Raw genomic sequence first — 19884 nt, 5'->3', positions numbered from 1 at the left:
TAATGTCCTCCATTCTATTCCTTATGTTCCACATATAAGTGAAACCATATGATAATTGTCTTTCTCTGCTTGACTTATTTCACTAAGCATAATCTCCTCCAGTCCCATCCATGTTGATGTAAAAGTTGGGTATTCATCCTTTCTGATGGCTGAGTAATATTCTATTGTATATATGGACCACATCTTCTTTATCCATTCATCTGTTGAAGGGCATCTCGGCTCTTTCCACAGTTTGGCTATTGTGGACATTGCTGCTATGAACATTGGGGTGCATGTGGCCCTTCTTTTCACTACATCTGTGTCTTTGGGGTAAATACTCAGTAGTGCAATTGCTGGGTCATAGGGTAGCTCTATTTTTAACTTTTAGAGGAATCTCCATACTGTTTTCCAAAGTGGCTGCACCAGCTTGCATTCCCACCAACAACAGTGTAGGAGGGTTCCCCTTTCTCCACAACCTCTCCAACATTTGTTGTTTCTTTTCTTATTTCTAACAGCATCAACCAAATGAACAGAGAGGTACTCTGTTCTATAAAATATCAGTTATTACAAAGATCTGAAATGTAATTAACAAAGCTTCTAACAGTTTCTAAGGCAGGTCCCAGCTCTGGCCTCTATGACAGGTTTCCCTTTGAGTCTCCAAAACGCCTCACTGCCATCAACACCGCCCCCAAAGGGTGGTCCTGGGAATGCTTTGGTGCCCCCGACATCGGCTGCACAGTAAGAATGAGGCATTGGTAATGTTGGGCACCACACTTCTTCAACACTAATTTCAGATTCATCCAGTACAGTCCAGTAGTCCAGTGTATCTTAGTTTTTTGTATGATGTCAGCTCTTTGACATGTACAAATTGGCAGGGTCATGATAGATAGGAACACTTAACACACAAGTGATTGTGAATGAGCCTAAAAAAAACCCAAAAACAAAAAAACAAACAACTTGTAATTCTTGTCCTAGGGCTCTAATCTATGCCTCAGATTTACACAGAACATCTCTCAGCTGAATAAGCAGGCCTAGGATACAAATCTTTATGCCACAGTTAACAAGCATAAGTCCTCGGTTAAAGTTACCATGTCCTCATTCCCAAAAACACATTTACCCATCTAACCTACTGAAGTGAAATTTATTTAGACTTTGATGCTTGGGGTTTTAGTGAACACACTTTCAGGAAGAGCCTTCAGCTCTAATATCCTTCATTGCTCCTGGTGATGGGGTCTGGTTTCTCAACAGCAATACAGGACATTTGTAATGGGGGCGCCTTTATTGGGAGGAGGAGAGAGTGGAGTGGGAGTGGAGATGAAGTGGGAAGAAGCTCAGGTCGTAGTTTTGTTGTTCTGCTCTGTTAATCCAGGCCATGTCATGTTGTAGCCATCAGAAATAGAGCATCATGGTAATAACACACTTCAAATACACGGTGCTCCTTGAGCCTCAATGTCAACCCTTTGGATTATGAAGAAGAGCAGGGAGAGTAGAAAGTTGGAGGGGAGGACAGGGGGACCAAGATGGTAGCCTTAGATCTCTGGTTCTGTGACCTCTTCTCTTTTCATTGGCTCATTATACCTTCTATTGCCTTGGCAAATCAAAGCTTTATTTTTGATTTTGGTGTATGCCTTCACTTGTGACTCTGGCCAAAACTGACCTCTCTAAAGTCTTACATGACCACCTCAAACAAAAATGCTAAATGGTGGGGCTTTGGGAGGACATAGTAAAATAAGGCAGGAAATTAGTTAAATAATAAAATGAATCATATCTCCCTTAATTTTCTGGGCACATTCAGGGAACAATAAAAACAAACAAATGAAAAGCTTATTATTATTATCTTTTAAAGATTTTATTTATTTATTCATGAGAGACAGAGAGAGAGAGGCAGAGGGAGAAGCAGGCTCCCCGCGGAGCAGGGAGCCCGATGCGGGACTCGATCCCAGGACCCTGGGATCATGACCTGAGCCGAAGGCAGACGCTTAACCGACTGAGCCACCCAGGCGTCCCAAGCTTATTATTTTTTATTACCACTCACATGTCTTTTATTTCCTTTTGTACAACTTTGCCTAAAATGTAGGGTAAAACTAGAAAAGGCAGGAGGAAATTTGAAATTATAAACTTTTCCCCCAGCTTTATAATTGACATGTGTAAGTTTAAGGTATACAACATGATGACTTAATATATGTATATACTGCAAAATTATTACCATAATTAGATTAGTTAACACATCCATCACCGCATGTAGTGACCCTTGTGTGTGTGTGTGTGTGTGTGGTGAGAACTTTTAAGATCTATTCTCTTAGCAACTTTCAAGTATGTGATACCGTATTAACTATAGTCACCTTGCTGTACATTAAATCCCATAACTTATTCATCTTATAGGGGAAGTTTGTACACTTGGCCACCTTTATCCATTTCCCTCATCTCCCCCCCAATGAACTCTCCCTACTCTCTGCTCCTGATAATTACTAGTCTACTCTCTTGTTTCTGTGTTTGTTTGTTTTTTTTTAAGTTTTAATTTATTTGAGAGAGAGAGAGAAAGGGCAGGGGGAAGAACAGAGGGAGAGGGACTAGCAGACTCTGCACTGAGTGTAGAGTCTGACTTGGGGTTCGATCTCATGATCCTGAGATCATGACCTGAGCTGAAACCAAGAGTTGGACGCTTAATTGACTGAGCCACCCAGGTGCCCCTATGACTTTTTTTTTAAATAAAGGTTTTATTTATTAGAGAGCACAAGCAGGGGGAGCGGTAGGCAGAGGGAGAGGGAGAAGCAGGCTCCCCCCTGAGCAGGGAGCCCAACATGGGGCTCAATCCCAGGACCTTAGGATCATGACCTGAGCTGAAGGCAGACGCTCAACCGACTGAACCACCCAGGTGCCCTATCACTTTGTTTGTTTAGATCCCCCACTTGAGTGAGATCATGCAGTATTTGTCCAGAGTAGTGTTAAGTGATTGATGAAATTACTTGGATTTATTTTTATGGTTTAAACTGTTTAATTAAATAGGTTCAACTCATGACCTCTAGCATTTGCTTGGTTTTTGTGAAGAAAGAGCAGAACCAGTGGCCTGTCAGTTTTTCCCTGGGTGCTGTCTAGCATGGTGACCATCAGCGACATGTGGCTTTTGAGTACTTAAAATGTGGCTAGTCTAAATTGAGAGGTGCTCTAAGTTTAAAATATACACTAGATTTTTAAGATTTAGTAGGAAAAGACTGTAGAAATTCCAATTAATGATTTTTATATTGATTCCATGTTGACATGACAATAAATTAGATTTGTTGAGTTAAATGAATATATTATGAAAATTAAACTCTTCAGTTTCTTTTTACGCTTTTAATCATGACTACTAGGAAGCTTAAAAATACAAATATGGCTTGTATTATATTTCTGTTAGCATTGTTCTCTAGCGCTCACTGTTAGTTTTTGCTATTTGGATATTTGAAGACTTGTTGAAATACATTTTCTTCCCTCTGATGAAGTAAAAGAAAAAAAATAGGGCATGAAAAGATGGAGAAAAAAACAGAACAGAAATGCATTCCCTTCATCGATGTTAATCATGCTGTTTATAAGGAACATTTCTTTGAGAGTAGGGGAGGTTAGAAACAAGAGAGGAATAACTGAAGGGAGGGGCAGAAGCCACTGGGAACAAAGGCAAAACATTGCCCAAGATCCACATTTAGGGGTTTTGATATAAACTCTTCAAAACCTAGCTGAGGGATGGGACTCTCCCTGATACAAAGTTTTCATTGCTATAGGAATGAGCGAAGTCCATTAAAAGAGATTCTCTGGGGTTGGGTAGTTTGTATTTTTCACAGACTGAAATTATAATTATTCAGTGTTCAAAATAATATATTTTCATGCCTCATAAGTAAAAGAACATTAAAAACATGATCATAATCATCTGTATGGGGAATATCATTCATCCAGTCCATGAATTCTCAACCTCATGAGTGGTATATGATTTAGTTACACAGTTGGTAATTAGGTATTTTCAGGTATGGTAAGAATGCAGGAAATAGCATATGGAATATTTCGTAGTAGTTCCTGAAAACAGTATAAAAATGAAAAAGAGCCGACACGATAAATGCCATGATAAGAGAGCTTCATTTTGGGGTGCCTGGGTGGCTTAGTCAGTTAAGCATCTGGCTCTTGATTTTGGCTCAGGTCATGATCTCAGGGTCGTGAGATCGAGCCCTGTATGGGGCTCTGTGCTGGGTGTGGAGCCTGCTTAAGATTCACTTTCTGCCTTTCCCTCCGTCCCTCCCCCCTCCTCCCTCTCCCTCTATCTTTCTTCTCTCTCTCTTTCTATCAAAAAGTGTTTCATTTTGTGAAATGCATTTTATGGATTTCTTTTTAAGAACAAATGAATAAAGCGATATAATTTGGGGTCTGCCTCACTGAAGGGCTTTGGTGTCTCCTTAGGTGTGTCATTGTTAAGCACTCTTATTCTAGGGAACAAATTTGGTGTTTGCCTGCTAAATGTAAATTACATGAAACTTTCACAATTTGCTCCTGAATTAAGAACGCCTTCCCTGAGATCTCTTTGAAGAATGGAGGTTCTGGATAATAACCAGTAACTGGATAATACTGGTTTTGCTCTTGTTTTGCTCTTTTTGACTGTTTCTTAACTATTCTTTGTGGGTTTATGTAAAAATGATGATTTCATTGCATCACTAGGTTACTCTTAGTCCTGAACTTACTATTTAAAGTAGCATTTTCTTCTTTCAGACTTTCAGGTATAAGTAATTGCAGTAATAAATAAAGGCTGAAATTGTTTCCTAGTAATACATAGGCCAAAATGTAAACAACAAGATTGTAAATCAGAAATGTCAATATTGTGTAATTGCTGAGAAATAATTACCTTTTTGTTTCAATGAAAATCTTGTCAGAAAACTGGCACTGAAGGGATGCATACAGGTACCGCCCGGCTAGTACTTCTGAGTAGGACGCCAGCCTTTGGACACATGGCAGAAGCCAATGCGCCATTCCCTTCGTCAGGGAGTTCAGCTATGGGAGTCAGGGTTTGCTCTTTCAAGAACAGGATAGGTGACCTAAGGAAAACCTCTTTCTCCTTCACCTCGCTTTAAAAACGTTAGTTTACTTCTCAGCAGTTCTCTGTGGGGGGAGGAAGCTAGCCTGGTGTGAACCCAGAGTCTTGCTCTGTTGGTTTCTTTGGCATAGGGAAGCTGTGAGTCGCTCCTCTGGATGCTGTAGTATGTTCTCTCAGTGTGCCTGCTCCCTCTGCTGCCACTTTTCCCTTACATCAATCAGACCTCAGGGCTTTTTTTGATGTTCCCAGGGGACCTGGCCAAGTGGCCAAGATTCTTTTCCCCACGTGCACCCTCACAGTTAATCCCCAGCTATTTGAGGTAAGTCGAGTCACCCAGGGTCTTTGCAAGCAGGAGCCCAGCTCAGACAGTAGAGGGAGGTTCTGTGTGAGCAAGGGAAACCCAAATCAAACCAGATTATTGGTTACTCAGTGAAACCCAAATCAAGCCAGAGTTACTGGCTCATAGAAATGAATTCTTGATGAGGGCAGGTGTTAGATTTGGCCTTGGAGTGGTGGGACCCCAGACCGGAACCACCTCTCTCTCTCTCTTTCTCTGTGTCTCATCTTCCTCTGTGTGATGGCTTCCTTCTGATCTCTAAAACATCAGACAAAACATCAGACCCTCGTCAAAAGAAATTTCAAAGGAAGGATTGTGATTGGCTCAGGGATTTGAAGAACTGTGATTGGCTCGGACTGTGTCACACGACCAGCCCGGCAGCATGAGAAGTACCAGAAGGCAGTCAAGTTAACATTTACGTTGCGACCTGCCTCGCAGTCTGTGTGGACTACCAGTTAGCGAGGAAAGTTCAGTACTTTACAGCAGAGTAGCGTGAGGGTTGGACTGGTGATAGGCTGAGCTGAAGTTTCAGGGCTGAAGAGAAGAACGCTGTGTGTCGAGGGTGGCGTGTGGCCGAGGGCTCGAAGGCGAAAAAAGCTCTGCTACCTCCAGGGAAGCGAACCTCAGCCTGGCGAGAAAGGTGGTAGGTGGTAAGTCCTGCCCTGTGTTGTTCTGTAGGCAGTCGGGAACTTTGGAAGCTTTGAGCAAAGAGGAGACACCACTGTGTTTCTGTTCCTCAGTGAAGATTGGAGTGCCTCCGAAGCTTTCTTATGCCATCACCCAGAAAACTGAGAGTGTTTCCAGAGCGCAGCTGGAGGTCACGACCTCAGGCTTGCTGGAAGCCCCCCGCGCTGGGGCATGGCTGTCTAGGCAGCAGGAGAGGGAAGAGCTGCTAGCAACAGGGTGAAGGAGCCTAGGTGGAGACTTGCCAGGAAAAGAATGTGTGCGGAGTCCTGCGCACAGGACTTCCACCCAGGCAAGAGAAGATGGAACCTGTTCCCAGAACCAAGTAATGGAAATTGGGAGAAGGGAAGGAGAAAATAGGTGGCAAAGTATAATTAAGTCCTCACATCTCATGTTGGCCCTTATTTTCAGACTTCAATAAAATTGTGAACAAAATGATTCAAGTTTCAGCTCTTTTCCCTCATTCATTCTTCCTCTCCTGAACCCTCTGCCTATAACTCCTCTTGCTTTCCTCAACCTTGGAGGTATTTAGGAATCACCTGGAAAGATGGTTTACATATACAGAACCCCAGGCCCCAGCCAGAGATTCTGATTCCATAGGTCTGGGATGGGGCCCAGGCATATGCATTTTTCCAAGGATTTCTAGTAGTTATAGAAACGCCATACTTTTACAAAAGAAGCACAAGACCTTTGCCAACACTCTCCCACTAGAGTCAGTGGACTCTGTGGGTCCCTTGATGCTTTGTGTGTCCTCACACTATTGACAGTGAATTGTGATTCTATATGTGTTCTCTCCACAAAATCATGACTGCTTTAAGTGTCAGTGAATCACCTATAAACATTAGTTGAATTGAGTTGAAAGCCTATAAGGAGAAGAGACAAAAGATGTGGAAAAGCCATGAAATGGGCAAGACTGTATGAATAATCAGGCATTTATAATAGTTTAAGTTTACTTTTCTTGGTATTTTAAGAAAGGTGGTTCAGTTTTTGTGCTTGGATCCTCTCTTAAAAACAAACCTTGGGGGGCCCTGGGTGGCTCAGTTGGTTAAGCGTCCAACTCTTGATTTTGGCTCAGGTCATGATCTCAGGGTTGTGCTGTGAGATCAAGCCCGTTGTCAGGCTCTGTGCTGGACGTGGAGACTCCTTAAGATTCCCTCTCTCCCTCTGCCCCTACTTCCACCCAGCTGCTATGCTCTTGCTCTCTCAAAAAAAACAAAACAAAAACAAATTTTGTTCGCATTTTCTCGTATGTCAAACTCCCTCTCTTCTTGGCTGTTAGGTGTCCTAGAAGAGGCAATCCATTATATGGTAAGTTCATGCCCTGGAATAATTAATCTCACATGAGTGAATACTTTATTCTGAGAGCATGCCGTTCACCCTGAGTCACCACAAGACCTGGCTGTAATCAATACAGAGAAAGCTTTTTAATTGTCCTTCGTCATTGCTAGTATTTGACACTGAGGGGTGGAGTATGCCTTCATATCTGGCAAAGTCTTTATTGAGATAATGCAACTACTGTTTGGACTGTATTTGTCTACAATTGGATCCATACTTTTTCAGTTCACACTGAAGAGATAGAATGGGAGCAAAAGAATTTTGCAACATTCTTCTTACCTGTTTAACTCAAATCCTAAGCCGTTCAGGTTACAGAAAATGTCTCCGAACCTGGGAATGGAAATTAGAGAATTGACCACTCCTTAAAAAAAAGAAAACGAAAGCACTTGTACTTAGTAACTGAATTCACTGAGGCATGGTGTCACCATATGTACATAAACACAGACAGGATATATATTTTTTATCTTCACAACCAGAAATCCTCTGTCGCCACCTGCCTTCAGTACTGATGTTGGTCCTTTTGGTTCTACAGATCACAGCCATCTAAATGAAAGGTTCTAGACCTTCATTAAACTAATCTCAGCCAGTATTATTTGACCATGCATCTTGGTACCCTGACATGTAGGCAGCCACAGTAAGCATGGATAAGCACTAGCCCTGCTCTTTCAGAGCATACATTCTGGTAGAAGGAACTGAACATCCATGCAAGAATGGCTTCGTGGACTGCTAAGATGGAGTCATGGAATAGTACAGAGAAAAGTGTTTGTTGGAATTTTTCTCTTCAGAAATTGTCAAATGACAGATCATTTAAATACAAAGTTTGTTTTTCCTCTGGAAGACTGTTGAGATCATATTAGCTGGCATGAATTTCTTGTATGCTGTATTTAGCATGATGTAGTGGTATATGTTGGTGACTGTAAAAACCACTAATTGTAGGGCTTTAGCTTCTCGGTCTCTAAATTGGCGATAATCACCATACATTTATGTTAAAATGTAATGTGAGGTAAAGTAATAAAGCAGAAAGAACCAGTGAATTCTATACATACCTTACCTCCATGTGGCCCCACGGAAGTAACACCTGTGAAAACACAGATATATTTTGGGATATTGTATGGACCAGGTAGGTGCTATCAGGGATTTTGCAAACAAAATGACAGACCCCTGTAGGAAATGAATTGAGTCCAGCTTCTAGGTTCGTGTCCTTCCAAATCTGTTCTCCATATTTCCTTCAGAGTTCTCTTTCTAAAACACAGAATCTGTCCACACCACACCACCGTCCCTATGAGCAATTCATCCATGTAGTCATTGATTCAAAACACGTTAATGACCTGCCGGACACTATGCTAAGCATTGATGACACTTTTTTTTTTCCTCATGAAACTACCAGTTGGGTTGGGGAAGTAGGTATTAATTATATGATCAAAGATATAATCTCTCACTTTTTCCCTCCAGCCTATGGAATAAATTTGAAACTCCTTAACATAATGCACAACAGTGTCAGTTGTTATCATCTGGCCCCTAACTCCTTTCATCCTTGTCCCTTAACGTTATCATCCCTCTCTTCTCTGGCTACCAGAATCATTCCCCGTTGCCCAAATATGCCAACCTGTTTCTTTCTTTCAAGCCTTTGCACATGGCCACTTCTTTTTCTTGGCTTACTTCTCCCCGCTGGCTGAGCTCTTCACTTCGCCGTGGAGATGTGGCTCAAATGGACCCTCTTCTGTGGCAGAGGTGGTGATTTCCTTTCCTGCACTCCCAACCCCATTTATGACATTTCCACTGTTCTCTCATGATGATATCTTTGGGACCCTTTCTCTCTGTGACTTTGAACCCTTGAAAGTCAAAGCTGTGTCTTACTAGCTTTTATCTTCCTAGACCCCAGCACAGAACTTCCCCCAAGTAGATGCTAAGAAAATGTTGGTTGATATTAAATTGTTCTTCATAATCATACTAGCCAAATATGGAGACTAGGAAAGAGAGAAGTGCATGGGAAGAGGGGGATGACTCAGTGACCTAGGTTAATAAAAGTAAGGTCATATTGCAAATGCTAAAGGCCAATAGTTCTATATTTGAAGGCTCTTTAGAGTTAAGAAGTTCAACTAGAGGGGCGCCTGGGTGGCACAGTTGGTTCAGCATCTGACTCATGGTTTTGGCTCAGGTCATCATCTCAGGGTCATGAGGTCCAGCCCTGCACTGGGCTCTGTGCTCAGTGCTGAGTCTGCTTCAGATTCTCTCTCCCTCTCCCTTTGCCCCTCCCACTCATGTGTGCGCACACACTCTCTCTCTCTCTCAGGTAAATAAACCTTTAAAAAAGAAAAAAAAATCAACTAGAATTTTCTAAAATGTAATGAGTCTCTTTGGGTTATTATTTTGATGTGGATATTATCTATTGCATTGATGTTCAGAATGAGAAGCCATGGATTTCAGGCCTGAAATCCCCATGGGTGTCCATGCTGATGGAGGAAGGAATCTCACTTCTCTGGAAGGGCAGTGCTACTGTGATATGCTTTGACATGACGTTGTACCCAAGGACACTCCTGGCCAGGCATTTCAGACCCAGTGAGGCTGAGGACAGTATGACACCAGCTAACACCATTCCTACCTCATAAGTTTCTTGTGCTTTTAGGAAAATGAAGAAGAAGCAAAGTTATGATGCCAAGAATATCCGTTTAGATGATGGTCTTTGCAGAGGGGAGAGAAGGTTTCTCTTCTTCTCTACTTCTGGGAGACTGTATTGTGTTTGCCTCCCTAGTTGGTAGTTTTGTGTACTTGTAATGTTATTGCAGTGAGGGGGTTTGACTTGAGGTCAGAGTATACCACAACAAAAAAACTCTTTGCAATGAAAACACCCCCTGGCCTTTGCATTAAGCTCTACGTGACAGACCAGAACAGGGATGTTTGGAACATCTGTCCCCAGCCTGTAGAGCGCATCAATGTCATAGACATGCCCAGGCTTCCTGAACGGGGCACTACCAGATGCTGAGGCCTCTGGTACCCACTGGGGCCGTTCTCCCTCCAGTGTCTCACTGTGCTGGTAGGAAATAGCTTTAAGTTACAGCGAAGTGTCTGGCAGACGTGAGCGTCACTGCTGGTGTCATGTTAAGGACACAAAGCAATGGAAATTGATCCCGTGGACATTCATGTAAAATTCATTTATTTTTTTTATTCTTACACCAAAGCTATTTTTTTCAATAATTTTTGAATAAAATTTTTATTACATTGCTTACATAATGAACTGAAGATTACTCTTTACCTGTATGGTTTACCTTTTTCCCAGTGACTGACGGGAACTTGATCTTAGAGGGAAATGTTTATCACGTTCACAAAAACAATATTCTCCAGCCTTTTAAAAATCACTTTTTGAATGATAAAAATAATCCAATGCCAGGAGGGAGAGAGGGAAATAGGGGTAATATGAAAAATGGAGCGATTTCAACTCTGTAGCTCATGTTTTATTTATTAAAAAAAATAAAGTGATTATAAAGAGCTGGGGAGTGGGTACTTTGGTGTTTATTCTCTATATTTGTCTCTAAGCTTAAATGCTTTATAATATCATTTGGAGGCACCTCTTGCATAGCATTAGAGAGTTTCAGGAAGTAATATGACCATTATAATTTGTTTTTGTTACAAAGTTTTAGCTTGATAACATTTAAGAAAGGCTCCTTAGTTTGTGTTGCTGTGTATGTATCTTTTTTTTTGATAAAACACATTTTGCTTTAGATTTGTAATCAGTTTAATCAGGCTTTTGCCTTCATTATTTTATATCAGGCAAATCTTACTTTTTGAAGTCTGGTTAAAGAAAAATTAAACCAAATATGAAAGGCAAAGATGTTCAGAACCATAGTTAACAAATGGTTTTTATTGCAGTGGGGGCTGGCAAGATGCCCTACGTAGGCTTACTCAGAGAGATGCCACTTGCCATTCTGTTCTCCTCAGTCTCTCTCGCCTGCTGGTGGAGGTTCTAGTCTATGATTCGAGCCAGCGTGTCAGAGCCTCTGTTAGCTTCTGTCGCCAAGCACACTTGAGCAACTGGCCACAGTCACCTGGAGACATGTACTTGGTTGTAGCCACCATGCCAGGGAGGTGAATGCCAACAATGGTGTGATCCGCTGAATACCGGCCCCCAGATTCTCATCTCCAGACCCTCCTTACATGGCAGAAGGGACTTTGCAGGTATGATTAAGTTAGAGTCTTGAGATGGGGAGATGACACTGGATAAAATCACAGGGATACTGAAGAGAAGACAGTAGGAGGAAGTCAGCCATCAGAAGGAGACATGGCCAAGGGGGCAGAGGTTGGCGTGACAGGCTCATGAGCCAAGGCACGTGAGCAGCCTCCAGACTAGAAAAAGTGAGGAACAATCTCCCCTAAAGCTTCCAGAAGGCACACAGCCTTATCAGCATCTTGATTTTAGCCCAGTGAAAGTGGTTTTAGACTGCTGACCTCTGGAAGCGTAAGATGATGAATCTGTGTGTTGTCACTAAGTTCTGGCTAATTTCTTACTGAAGCTAATACAAACAGGCTTGTACTTGAGAAAGGATGAGCAAGGGCTTGGTAGGGGAGTAAGACCTCTTCCCCGTCCAAGGTGACCGGGCTTGCTGAGAGCTTGGACAGAACAAGGGTTACATCCTCAACAGTGCTGGCTTTGAGTCAGACTGCTTAAGTAAAACACCTGGCACCACCATTTATAAGCAGTGTCCTCTTGAATAAGTGGGCCTCTGTCTGCCTTTGTTCTCTCATCTGTAAAATGGGAATGCTAACAGAACTTGTTCAGAGGTTTGTAATGAGGTGAACTGACATAATGCACACAGAGTGCTTACATAGTACCTGGCACAGAGCAGGGATCCTATAAAGGTTGACTGTTATTATATAAGCCCTCAGCTATTCAAAGGCCTTGCCATGTGTTTGTGTTTGCTGAATTTTATTAGCTTATTTAATAAGGCACTCTTTCTTTTGGGAACCACGTGAATTATGCATTCCTCCCTCATATAAATGTCAAAGAGGTACCCACTCATTCTGGGGCCGGTGACATTGTGGCTAAATGCATGGTTCCTGACCTGGCGGGGTCTCTGTTTTCTTTTAATAGGGGCACACAAATAAATAGACATGTTGTGTGTGTGTAAGAAACAGGTCTTTTTCTTGCAATGAAATGTGTTCATGATTACCCGTTTAGGTCTTCACTCAGAGAGCCCTTAGGTTTGTGTTCTTCTGCCTATCCGTGTGCTCGCAGTAGGAGGATTTTCCTAAAATAGCAGAAATCTTCTCAGGGTAAGGAGGACTACATGCAGTGGTTAGCGGCAAGGTGCCTTTAGGGTCGTTGTAGCTCTGAAGTTAGGAGAATGTGGAAAACTTCACAGATCATGACCAGTGGTTGGCTTATAGCACGGTGATCACTCAGTACAAGGCAGACAGCTCACTCAAATTCTGTCTTCCTTCATTCTAGAATGCCTTCTGATAATGGAGTCCTTTGGTGCTTTCTAGTATCCATGACTCTGTATTTTTTAATCTTTTTTTTTTTTCATCATGATAAGTATACTCTTTAATGCTCATCCTCTATTTCCCCCATCCGCCCACCCACCTCCCCTCTGGTAACCACCAGTTTATTCTCTGTAGTTAAGTGTCTGTTTCTTGGTTTATCTCTCTCTCTCTCTCTCTCCCTCTTTTTTCTTTTGCTTGTTTGTTTCTTAAATTCCACATATGAGTGAAATTATATGGTATTTATCTTTCTCTGACTGACTTATTTTGCTTATTAGCATTATACTCTCTAGCTCAGTCCATGTCATTGCAAATGGCAAGATTTTGTTCTTTTTTATGGCTGAATAATATTCTATTTTATGTATATACCACATCTTCTTTACCTACTTATCTATAGATGGACACTTGGGCTGCTTCCATAGTTTGGCTATTGTAAATAATGCTGCTATAAACATAGGGGTGCATATATCCCTTTGAAGTAGTGTGTTTGTATTTTTTGGGTAAATACCCACTAGTGCGATTCCTGGATCATAGGGTAGTTCTATTTTTAACTTTTTTTTTTTTTAAAGATTTTATTTATTTATTTGAGAGAGAGAATGAGATAGAGAGAGCATGAGGGGAGGGTCAGAGGGAGAAGCAGATTCCCCGCTGAGCAGGGAGCCCGATGGGGGACTTGATCCTGGGACTCCAGGATCATGACCTGAGCCGAAGGCAGTCACTTAACCAACTGAGCCACCCAGGCACCCTATTCTTAACTTTTTGAGGAACCTCCATACTGTTTTCCATGGTGGCTGCACCAGTTTGCATTCCCACCAACAGTACGTGAGGGTTCCCCTTTCTCCACATCCTCACCAACATTTGTTGTTTCTTATGGTTTTGGTTTTAGCCATTCTGACAGGTGTGAGGTGGTATCTCATTGTGGTTTTGATTTGCATTTCCCTGATGATCAGGCATGTTGAGCATCTTTTCCTGTGCCTATTGGCCATCTGTGTGTCATCTTTGGAGAAATGTCTGTTCATGTCTTGTGAGCATTTTTTAATTGGATTATTTGTTTTTTGGGTTTTGAGTTGTATACGTTCTTTATATATATTGGATACTAACCCTTTATTGGATATGTCATTTGCAAATATCTTCTCCTGTTCAGTAGGTTGTCCTTTGGTTTGTTGATTGCTTTCTTCACTGTGCAGAGACTTTTTATTTTGATGAAGTCCCAGTAGTTTTTTGTGGGTTTTTTTTGCTTTTATTTCCCTTGCCTCAAGACACATATCTAGAAAAATGTTGCTACAGCTGATGTCTAGTATCAGTGTCTCTTCAGATGGAACCTAGGATGAGCTGTCACCCAGTTCATACTGAATTTCCCTCTGAGGGGGCATTTGAGATGGGCAGGGGTAGCATTTCAGACAGAGAGGAGCTTATGCACACAGTAAGGCAAGAAGATAGCAAAGAGCAGGGTGTGTTGGGGAAATTACACACAGTCGAAGCATATGGTGTATACTGGGTGGAGAGGGGATAGGAGGTGAAACTGGATCTGTCCACTGAGTGAAGAGTGTAAAGAGCTTCAGCCACCCAGCTTAGGAGCACGGACTTGACCCTAGAGCCCTTCCCTTACCAGAGTGTGCGCACGTGCTCTATTAAAATAGATATCGTTGGAGGGGAAACCAGAGCTCTGTGGTCCCAGAGTTTTGAAGATTTTGGGGGAAACAGGAAAAGGGGTGTCTGTTCTTTAGGTGATCTCAGAGCCTATAAATATGTTGTGAATTTTCCAGAAGTGGAAACTAAGGCATTAGGATAAAGAAAGAGTAAGTAGGTCCAAGAGATACTCAGAATGAGGGGTTGAAAACAGTTGGTGACCAATGAGATGGTGGAGTGGGGGGCATGGAGGAGGTGTGGCAGGGAGAGAAGGCCAGTGAGACTACAGTTTCAAGCTTAGCATTGTAGGCAATACCTTAGCATTTTAGGCACTAGAGCAATAGAGAAAACAAAACTGGTTTTATAGGAAGATAGTGGGTTTTGAATATATTGTGGACCTGTTCTATTTGTGATGCTGACAGGTGCCGATGCCCATAGACTACAAAGCTGGGCAGAGCAGAGAAGTTCAAGCCATAGGTATTGATGAAGACCTCCAGAGATAGTGGGGTCCAATGATGCAAATCACATTCACTTATACAAATCAATCAGTAATGTTACAGTGTTGGGAAGAAGGGTAGAGCCATAACTCAGCTCTTAAGTGTTGACTCTTCTATTCTGATTAGGATTGTTGTCAAGCTATATCTTTCCTTGCAGAATCACTGCTTGTGCAATGACGATGAATAAGTATGTGGAAGAAAACGTATCTCAGAAGTCGTACACCACCATCAAGTATTTCATGAAGATGCTGAGCAGCGTCAGTGAGACCCTGATCTTCATCTTCATGGGCGTGTCCACCGTTGGGAAGAACCATGAGTGGAACTGGGCCTTCGTGTGCTTCACTCTTGCCTTCTGTCTGATCTGGCGAGCGCTGGGTAATGGTGCTTGTTTCCCGAAGGAATATTCGGCAGCACTTACTAGAAGAATGGGGCTTGCTGCTTCCCATCCCTCCCCTTGGCTGCTGCTGCTTCATCTGCTTCTCCCTCTCCCCTGCTCTCCCCCATTCCTCATGGATTCTCTTCATCCCCAAATACCTTCATGACTTTGCCATAAGTCACACTGACGTCTCTTGGCCTCCCTGAGCTCACATTTTCAGCCGTTATCCCCGAACACCGAATGCCCGAGAGCAGAGGAAAAGGGGAAAGACTGTGGGGCTTATTAGACACTTCTCCCTGTCACAGAAGCACCGAGAATGAGTCTTCCTTCCTAGTTTCATGCTCTGGCCTCACACAGTCTGTTTTCTCTGGTTTTGCTTTTCGTCCTCAGGTGTCTTTGTCCTGACTCAGGTCATCAACTGGTTCCGGACGATCCCCCTGACCTTTAAGGACCAGTTCATCATCGCCTATGGAGGGCTCCGAGGTGCCATCTGCTTTGCGCTGGTGTTTCTCCTCCCGGCTGCTGTGTTTCCCCGGAAGAAGCTGTTCATTACAGCGGCCATTGTTGTCATATTCTTTACTGTCTTCATCCTGGTGAGTAAGCTTCTGTCTCCCAGCAGAGTCTCTCTGGTTACCGGGAGGAGACAAGATCGTTCAGGCTATCATAACGGATGCCTTCCACAAGAGGCCAAGTGGTGAAGGTGTGTTGCAGCTTTGGTAATTATGATGTCAGGGAAAATGCTGCTTCCTGGTGTCACCTGATTGTGCAGGGGCCTAAGGGAATCCAATCTGGTCACTTGGCCCACACGCAGGCATTTTTATTTAAGGAAACTCAGCTTAGTGATCTAAGCTTACTACTGGAAACTTAGGAACTGAACTCGCTAATCCTTGTCATTTGTCTAACTCTCTGACCTAGGAAATGTACTCGTTAAATGCTACTTGTGTGACGACCTTCCAACAGCAGTGTGACATTAGTTGACTGCATAGCAGTGTGTCCCTTGAAATGCTGGGATGCGTGAACACATGCTTAGTATCGGGAGGCAGAAAGTGTGGTAGGAAGAACACGGGCCTGTGTCAAGATCCTGACTTTGCCAATCAGTCTCTTTAAGTTACTAAGCCAGCCCTTAGGAGATTATATTTTGCAGATACTCATTTAGTAAATATGTATTAGACTCCTACTATGTGCCAGGCAGTGCTCTAGGGGCTTAGGATCCATGAGTGAACAAAATGCAGAAATATCCCCATCCTAGATCCCAGAGGGGATGGCAGATGCTAGACACTAGACATGCTAACTGAGTAAATTACAGAGTATATAAGAAGGTGAAAGGTGCTGTGTATCAAGAAGCAGCATAGTGAGTGAGGGGGAGTTGCAGTTCTAAATAGAATTGTCATGAAAGGCAACAGTGAAAAAAATGACATTTGAGTAAAGGCTTGTGGGGGATAGTGAAGGAATTAGCTAAGCCAAAGAACATTCCGGGCTGACAGGACCAAAGGTATGCAGGCAGTATGTTCCTGGCCAGTGTGGCTGGAGGGATGGGGATGAACACAGTGAGGGAGACCCTAGGGTCCTAGATAGTATAAGGCCACACAGGCCCATGTAGGGGCTGGCTCTTCTCCAAGTGGAATGGAAGCCTTTGGGTTCTGTGCAGAAGCCTGATGTGTTTTTGACTTACTTTGTAAAAGAATCACCCTGGACACTGAAGAATAGTCTGCTAAGAGGACAGGATAGACTTGGGAAATGTAGTGTGGAGACCAGTGCAGTCACCAAGCAGACCAGTGCTGAGAAGGAATGAGATCCTCGACTCCTACAGGATCCCCAGTGGGTTAGACATGGGTGTGAGAGAAAGAGCCATCCCTGAGGACTCCAGGGCTTCTGGTCCAAGTGGCTGGGAGGACAGACTTCCCTCACATGAGAAGGGAAGGGTGTGGATGAAGGGATGAGACTTGGTTACAAGCATGCCAGCTTAGGTGTGCCGATTAGACGTGCAAGCAGGGGGATGAGTAGGCAGCAGGGTACTGGGTCTGGAGTTCAGGAGACAGCTGAGAGCTGACATTTGAAGCGTTGAAACTGGACAGGATGGTCAAGGGAGTGAATATATATCAAAGAAGCCAGTACACAGGACCAGGAACTGGTTTCTAGGGCAGCCCAACCTTAAGACACTGGGGAGAAGAGGAAGGCAGCCAAGGAGCCTGAGGGCAAGTGATAATGACAAAGGGGGAAAACCAGGAGGTAGTTTTTATTCATTTATTTATTTATTTATTTATTTATTTATTATTTTTAGGAGGTACTTTTTATTTATTTATTCTTTGTTTTAAAGATTTATTTATTTATTAGAGAGAGAGAGAGAGACGCCAGGGGTGGGGGGAGGGACAGAGAAGGGGAGAGAAGGACAAGCAAACTCCACACTGAGCACAGAGCCAGACGCGGGGCTCCATTTCAGGACCCTGAGATCACGACCTGAGCTGAACAAAACCAAGAGTCTGGTGCTTAACTGACTGCCCAGCCCGGGCACCCCTTTAGGGGGTACTTTTAAAAAAAGAAAAATTGTTTAACAGTTCATCACAGAATGCTTTCTAGGTGCCTGACTCAGATCTAAGCTCTCTTTATATGATCACATTTATTCCTCATAGCAGTTCTATGGCACAGAACTCTAGGAGTCACTGTTATTGTTCCTATTACAGAATTACAGATGAGGACACTGAGGCAATGAGCCTGTGTGTCAGTGCCTCTCTCACGTCTACACAGATAGTAAAATGTGAAACAGGAACCGGTTTAATGTTAACTCTAAAGGAAGTGCATAGGAAGAGTTGAGTATTGTAACTTACTGTGCCCCTCCTCCTGCCACTGATCAGTTCCCCAAAAAGCAGTGCATCCTTCATCCATTCATACCTCCCAAGGCTGGCGACAGTGGGTTGTCCTATGTGAGGAATCCTGGAGAAGAATGCCTCAGGAGCGCCTGTCCTAAGTCAAGAAGTGGCCACTTTCTGTTATTGTTTTTGTCACCAGCACCTTCCTGCTGCTGGGGCCCATCAGTGATGGCTTTCTTGTGCCAGGAACTCAGACAAGGCCTTTTCCATATGTATTATCTCATTTCATTCCTCACAACAGACCTTTGAGAATGAGCCCTGTGAGGCTGAAAGAGAGAAAGGAGACAGACCCAAGGGCACACGTAAGTGAGTGACAGAAGCTGAACTTGAGCCTAGGACTCTGACCCACAGACGAGCTCAGACCTACTGAGCTCCGTTGACTTCACTCAGAGGACATTATTGACCAGGTCGTGGTTAGTAACAGTTTCAGTTATAGTAATACATGCTAGTTTTGGTTCAAATATCCCATGTCCTTCTTAAACTCAGGGAGACACCTGGGTGTAGAGGAGAAGCGAATGCTCTTGTCTTTATCTTTTTATTAAAGAGTTTATAGGATCCCTGTAAAAAGTCATCCAATTTGCTACTCCCACATTTTACCTGAGGCAAAATTGTGCATTGAATCCATTTTGCCTTGAGCCTTTTAATCTCTCTGGAGAATCCTAGGGCAGCAGGCTTGAGGGGAAAATTCAGGAGGGGGTGAGTGACTCATCGCCTTTCCTAGGCCAGCTGCCCTGTCCTTTAGCACTCCCCGCGAGCCCTACCAAGGCTTAGTCAGTGTTCTGGACTCCTCCGTGCTCGCAGAACTTGAGGTGTCAAATACAAAAATAGAACCATGTCAGTCTAGTGTAACTAGGAACTGGGTCATTTGGAGATGAATATATCAGCTGCTGTTATCCACACAAGTATTTCTCAGATATCTACAGTGTAGAAGTGGCCCCCTCCCCCAACATCATGGACACGTGCATTTGTAAAATCCAATAAAAAATGACAAAATAGGAAGATGTAATTCAGGAGAGCACATACAAAAGACAAGCTCAAATTTTTTTTTTTTTAAAGATTTTATTTATTTATTTGACAGAGAGAGACACAACACAAGCAGGAGGAGTGGGAGAGGGAGAAACAGGCTCCCTGCGGAGCAGGGAGCCCGACGCGGGGCTCGATCCCAGGACCCTGGGACCATGACCTGAGCCGAAGGCAGCCTCTTAATGACTGAGGCACCCAGGCGCCCCAACAAGCTCAAATTTTTTAGTTAGTAGATTCAACAGAGACATAAAACGACATTTCTACAATCAGAACAAACATAGCATACATAGGAAAAAGGAAAGTATTGCAGAAAGGTATACTATTATTCAATGCATATGTGGACATAGGTGATTAATATAGAGTCTTATTATTATACTCATATATCTTGGCTTTTGGGAATTGTAAATCAACCAAAAGATATAGGTGAAATTTAGATTCCCCGTCTTCAAAGCCTACACACCCACTTTGAATGAATAGCATGTATAGCAATATTTAACAGAATTTTTTTTTAATTTTTTTTATTCTTATGTTAATCCCCATACATTACATCATTAGTTCTAGATGAAGTGTTCCACGATTCATTGTTTGTGCCTAACACCCAGTGCTCCATGCAGAACGTGCCCTCTTCAATA

The 19884-nt window shown here is 42.9% G+C and overlaps 1 protein-coding gene across 1 annotated transcript in view; it reads left to right on the top strand.

Moving 5' to 3' along the window:
- Positions 1 to 19884, top strand: part of SLC9A2 (solute carrier family 9 member A2) — a 98097-nt gene that overhangs the window by 43449 nt on the left and 34764 nt on the right. The window contains exons 3-5 of the mRNA XM_081832301.1: positions 10012 to 10064; positions 15107 to 15361; positions 15753 to 15955. Of these exons, the coding sequence (XP_081688427.1) occupies positions 10012 to 10064; positions 15107 to 15361; positions 15753 to 15955 (511 nt within the window). The remainder of the gene's footprint in view (positions 1 to 10011; positions 10065 to 15106; positions 15362 to 15752; positions 15956 to 19884) is intronic.

This window comes from Leptonychotes weddellii, chromosome 10 (assembly GCF_054177405.1).
Source record: "Leptonychotes weddellii isolate Sample4059 chromosome 10, ASM5417740v2, whole genome shotgun sequence".
Lineage (NCBI taxonomy): Eukaryota > Metazoa > Chordata > Mammalia > Carnivora > Phocidae > Leptonychotes > Leptonychotes weddellii.
Note: the sequence above shows the minus strand (reverse complement) of the source record. Positions and strands in the feature narration are given on the sequence as shown.